This window comes from Pundamilia nyererei, unplaced genomic scaffold (assembly GCF_000239375.1).
Source record: "Pundamilia nyererei isolate P.nyererei 1_Seehausen unplaced genomic scaffold, PunNye1.0 scaffold00018, whole genome shotgun sequence".
Lineage (NCBI taxonomy): Eukaryota > Metazoa > Chordata > Actinopteri > Cichliformes > Cichlidae > Pundamilia > Pundamilia nyererei.
The window spans coordinates 1,955,530-1,961,591 of NW_005187419.1; the positions used below are offsets into that span (position 1 = coordinate 1,955,530).

General features: G+C 43.0%; 1 protein-coding gene across 1 annotated transcript in view; it reads left to right on the plus strand.

The window, feature by feature from the left end:
• stk17al (serine/threonine kinase 17a like) overlaps positions 1-5,759 on the plus strand; it is a 10,624-nt gene extending 4,865 nt beyond the window's left edge. The window contains exons 3-7 of the mRNA XM_005726074.1: positions 2,503-2,647; positions 3,453-3,579; positions 3,691-3,739; positions 4,036-4,215; positions 4,905-5,759. Of these exons, the coding sequence (XP_005726131.1) occupies positions 2,503-2,647; positions 3,453-3,579; positions 3,691-3,739; positions 4,036-4,215; positions 4,905-5,190 (787 nt within the window). The 3' untranslated portion in view covers positions 5,191-5,759. The remainder of the gene's footprint in view (positions 1-2,502; positions 2,648-3,452; positions 3,580-3,690; positions 3,740-4,035; positions 4,216-4,904) is intronic.
• Positions 5,760-6,062: the final 303 nt, after the last annotated feature.

Sequence of the window (6,062 nt, forward strand, 5' to 3'; positions counted from 1 at the left end):
ACACAAAGGAGTTTGTCCTTGAATCATGTTCCAGGGACCCTGTTCCACAACTGCTCACTTCTCAGGCAGAAATCCTTCTCCTGCTCAGGATCCACTCCAGTTATTCCCTTCCCAGACATGGAATGCTTCTGTAGAACAAAAGCTTCTCTATGGGGAAGGCTATGTTTGACCTCTTGACTAAAGTGCGAAAGGGGGAAGTAGCACCATAGTTCACCCCTGCATGCCTGCAGAGAAAACATAGCAGGAGGTCAGTCTACAGTGGCCCACATTTCCTCTTCAGCCGCCAAAGAAGTTACGCTGTTGTTGGTGCGCTGGGATTTGAAGCAGAGTATGCATGCACGACATCTTAGCTCTGACAAAGCTTCTTTTTTTTTGTTTTTTTAAATGTCAGTTATTTTCTGCTACATGTCCTAAAAGCTACAGAAGAACTAACAGCAAGCGAATGAAAAACTGCATTCACAAACCGTCTGACCTCGGCATGAGTTTCAAGAATTGCAAACCATTTTCCATTTCCTGTGGGTTTAAATGTAAGCAGCAAGCAAAGCGCAGCTCCCAAAAGTAGCACACAGCCATGCCGGTAAAATGTCGTGTGCACACACACTTTTTGTAGCCACAACCACTTCCTTGTCAATGTTAGAGAAATGAAGTCAAAGTCTAATCATCTTCAAAAATACAGCTCCAGCATGCGTCAGTACCAAAGAAACCCCCAGGGTAATGACTAGTTTTCGAGATGATCACTTTCATGAAAACCAAATCACCTCTAAGTTCTTTTTGTGGAGAGTAACTTGAGGTAATCAGTGAGATAGGTTATCCATGGGGGGGGGGCAAAGTTCTTCCTAAATGCTATGCAACATAACCCAGGCTGTACTGGACTTTAACTGAAACATGCTCTAGGTGACAGAGGGCTATCATGGAGTAATGAGCCAAAAAGAATGATTACTAATCAGACAGAGGATTGACTTGTTTTGCCCCTTTTGCTTTCTTATCTATGCATTCAGAGTTTGGGTGGGAGTCAGCTGTTCTTAACTCTTGTCTTAAACCAATTATTTAGCTCAAACAGTGTGGTTGTGATAGGTTTGTTCTTTTGGACTGTTGTAGGGAGGATGTCTGCCTGCATTCTAAAGTAGGGAATGCATCAACTTCCAAAGCACAGCAACAATATTCAGACTTCAGGGAATTAGCCTGTCATTCTTGGCCACAATATATGCAAATGGTCTTTATTAGGATTTGAAAGCAAGGATCATTAAAGTATCCATCAGACTAACTTATTCCTTCAGTTCCTTCACCCACATGAAGGCATCAATAGCCAGCTTGCATTCATTTGGTATACATGTGCAGATCAGCGTAAACCTATTGAGCCACTGCTCTTAAGTACTCTGTGGGTCATCAGCTGGGATTCACTGTGTTTACAGCAAGCAAGTATTTATTGCTAAGAGTTTAAAAAAAGAATTAGGTCTGAGAGAGGTAGAGTGCCCAAACCCAAAACAAAATGCTTTCTATTTTTACTGCTCAGGTTATTGAAGTTGGCAGGTTGAGAAGGCTAAAGGGGATTTTAAGGTGCTGCTTGTATAACAGTCATGCCCAGGACCTAACGGGGACTGGAAGGTGCAGCTTATGTAACATTTGTGCCCAGGGCTGGAACAAAAAAAAAATTCCTCTGAAGATAAAAAGCATGTCTGCTTTCTAAATCCCCCACATATGGTTGCAGTGTTTTTTGGAGGGAGTCGACTGTCAGCTTCGTGCACTGCTAGAACTGACGGAGCACCTAACATAAATCCACCATGTCTCCACATTACTTAACGTTGTTATACAAGCACAGCAGGGCTATGCAGGAATCTTACTATTACTCAAAAATGAGCAAGCAGTTTGTTTCGAGTAAAGGAGTAGAAAACGATGCATGCTGGGGCTCATACAGAGCGGGTACAAACTTCACACTTCGCTGCTTCTTTCTTTCTGTTAAAATATTTTTACAAAGTGGTTAGGTGGCGGGTGTTTTTATTTTTTGCCTATTTCCTTCCCCTGTTTTAGTGAATTTATTTCAGTATATGAGGTTGTGAAGGAGCTTATCTGAAGCTGCTGATATGACCATTCTTATCTCTGCAATATTCCTGACAAGAGGAAAGTACTCACACAGGCGGGGTACCTAACACTGTACTGATTTATGTTGGACTCGCTTGCAGTGTGTAGATGTGGATGAACTTTGTTTCTCTAACACAAATGAGGGGGAAATGGTTATATAATTGTAAAGAAAGCAGTAATGGCTTTATATTTTCTTTTCCCTTTTTGTGCGATAGGTTGATAATTTGCATTGCCAACTTATGCGACTGAAACTGAGTGGAAGGGTGTGTTTGTAACTTTCGAGGAGCAATTTATTATTACAAGTGCAAATGAAAGTGAGCCAAGCTAAACTTCACTGGGTGGTTATCCACTCAAAGTTATGTTCTTCTCATCTTATCCTTAGTTTCTTTTTATTCAGTTTTCCTTCCTGTGTTTTTCTTCCAGTGCCGCCGGTGGCGAAATCTTCAACCAGTGTGTTGCGGACAACGACGAAGCCTTTACAGAGAAAGATGTGATACGACTGGCCAGGCAGATCCTGAACGGGGTGGCCTTTCTGCATCGGAATAATGTGGTGCATCTGGATCTGAAGGTAAATGCACAAGAAATGTTAATGACAAATATAGGACGGTGCGTTCTCTCAAGAGTCAGAATGGGGAAGATATTATTTCTCTTATGCAACCACAGCTCATTCAGCGTGCCACGACTTTGTTCCCGTGAGGAATCACTTTATAAAAGCATCTGACCTAACTATCATGTTTTCTTTGATGTGTCTTGAGGTAACAAAGCAGCCGTCACTGAGATTTTCTTTTTTTTTCACGTCTCCTTTCTTCGCATTTCACGAATTAATCGTGATGCGTCGGGCTTCTGGTTACACATTACACAATGTGTTCTAGATAAAATTATCCGTTGAGATGCACTAAATTGTTTTAGAAGGGCTTTCAAATGTGTCAAACTGTTTTCAAAAGAGAAATCATTCATTATCGAAGCATTCCTGTGGTTCCTCAGGCTTTGCTGGCTCAAGTCTGATATTTGGATTTCTCTTTCTTGTATGTATCCCATTGTTCCAGCTAAATCTGGCATTAGGCCAGCCTGGCCCGAATTTAGGTTGCATGTACACTACAGTATTTACATAGACTAACCATAGAGCCATTTAAGTGTTTGGCAGAAATGCCTTTACCTCTCTTCAGAATTGTCTGATAGGCTTATTGGATGATCTGGGCTCAAAGGCCCAATTAGCAAGTTGACTGACGACCTAGACCCCTAATCCTGTCAGGATCAGTTTTCCCAAATGCTTTGACTCGTAGATGCGTAATTGATTACCTCAGGCTGCTCAAATAATCAGTCTTTATCTCCTTATGTAACCTTTGCCTAATCCGCATGTGTGCCCTCTCCAGCCTCAGAACGTCTTGCTGACCAGTGCCACACCTCTAGGGGACATTCGTATTGTGGACTTTGGCTTGTCTAGACGAATGGACAACATCACAGAAGTCAGGGAGATCCTGGGTACCCCAGAGTATGTGGGTAAGTCCTGCTTTCAGCTACAAATTACCCAAAACTACATGTCTCTTTTTCTTTTTTAAAATGTGAGCACATTTTAAGGTGACTAACTTTGGTCATGTGTTTCTGTTGCAGCCCCAGAGATCCTGAACTATGAACCCATTAGCACTTCTACAGATATGTGGTAAGTGTGCTACTTTAGATAGTATTTCCACTCATGTTAGAGGACTCCACACACCGCTAATTTAATCTAGATAAATATTCAAGACAATGACATCACCTCCCTAACGTGCAAAAGACAATTTTGTGTCTAGACCTTTGACCACAAGACAAACCTTGCTACATACTTGCATTTAATTGGCTCATCATAGAATAGTGGAAGCCAGCCAGATGTGTGGGGCTTTGCAATACACTGCGTAACCATAAATGACAATGACTTGCCCCATAAACACCTTCTCCTTTCTCCTTCCTCTTTACCAGGAGTATTGGGGTTCTGACTTATGTCATGCTCACGGGCGAGTCTCCTTTTCTGGGTGCTGACAAACAGGAGACATTCCTCAACATCTCTCAAGTCAACATAGACTATTCACCGGATACATTCGAGGGCATCTCCTCGCTGGCTGTTGACTTCATCAAATCTTTGTTGGTTAAAAACCCAAGGTGAGGCTCTTTTTAAACAGTAAAGGTGAAGATGAATAGATGTTATGGCTTAATGGGGAGAGTTTCCATCAGCATCACTTTGAGCAGATTAACACACCAAGGATGTGAGTCAGGTTCACACCGGCACGAAAGCACACGTCTGCACACGTCTAAATGAGCGTTTGTGGTAACAAGATTTGCGTCACTTGGGCGAGAAGTCGTTTCCTTTCTTGCAAATGCTGGTTGTGAATTTTACTCATTTAGCAAACTTTTAGTTCAGCATTTTTGGATTGACGTTAGATCAAACACTGATGCACGTCTTACCTTTTCCCTGCATTACCATTTCGTTAAATTCAGCGGAACCTCTCAAAGATCTTTAAAAAAGATACCTTAATGTGTTTAGAAAAGCATCAGCAGATGCAGACACACAATCTCCAGTCAGTATCATTTAATTGCAGGAGTACAGTGGCAGCACTGGAAAAAGGCAGATATTTCACCGTCTGAGTAATCGGTTAGAGACGGAGGGGAAAAAATCTTGACAGCAAATGGCGTCGTCTTTGTGGCTTTTCGTGCCCAATGTTGAAAAGTAATTTGGCCAACTTGTAAGAAAATGTCTTGAGTGAATCTGAAGATCTAGGCAATCAATCTGTTATGTAATGTCTCTGGGATTTTTCCACTTATGCACAGTGTTATTGTGTTTGTGTATACAGGAAGAGGGCCACAGCAGAGGAATGTCTCAATCACCCCTGGCTGAACTCCTGTCCTCACTCCCACCCACACCTCCACAACAGGTCGCCGTCCTCTTTGGATGAGCCGGAGACGAGTCAGTCCGAATCGGAACCAGAGAGTCCAGCTCCGTCCCCTGAGCTAGACGTGATTGGGTCATTTCTCAGGTGCCCAGGCCAAGGTGAGCTGAAGGCGGGCCGTGGCGCCTTCTCTTTCAGTGAGCCCCCTTTCTGCACAAGACCCGAAATCCAGCAGGAGCTCATTTGCTGACTGATGTTTCACAGTTGGAAAGGGACTCAGTAAATTGAAACTCCATGGAGCAGAACCTGAAAACCTTTAAGCCTTGAGGTGCTTGGTTTTGATCGGAACCAGGACCGTGTTTGAGTGGCTGCAGTTTGCCCGCCTGCTCCTACTGCTGCGACGTCTGTGAGCTTGATACCTCTGCCTGCGCCTGTGTGTGTCACTGTGTATATGTTAAATAATACACGCTACTCAGTGCTAGTTAGAATGATTGTACAGGAGGAATATGAGAGGGCTTGAAGATGCAGGACAAAGGAGTGGGAGAAAACAAGGACTTTGTTGAGGACTGCACTGCTGCCTTATGTGATAAATCTGAACTTGGCTCAGCTGAACACTGGCTAGTTCACCCCTGCACACATACTGCTTTATCCCCAATTAGCCTTCGGACGGGGTTTCAGAGGAGAGATGGCCTCCCACTTCTTTGGATGACTTCACTCAGTGTGTGCTCTCATCTAAACAAGTTACGTTTCAGTGACCCAGACAGACCTTCTGTGACGAGTTGAAGAAAGTAAAGCATTCTGACAGGTGGATCTACTTAAGAAAAAAGAATGAAAGCAATGAGCAGCGCCCTATGCGAAAGCCAGACGTTAACTGTATTGTTTATTAATGTGTCTTGTACCATTTTAGCCCCTCAAACGGTCAAAGCCACATCGATGCCTGAGGTTAAGATGGATATGGTAGCATTGTTATTATTGAGGACAATCATGAGCACTTTTATTTTGTTATTGGACTTTTGTGTAAAACCAAAGGCTCATCAAGCACAGTTAGGTGTCACACGATGTACTGTACATATTAACCAGTCTGCAACACCCTCTGTTTTTGTCACGTGACCTGTTTTTTTT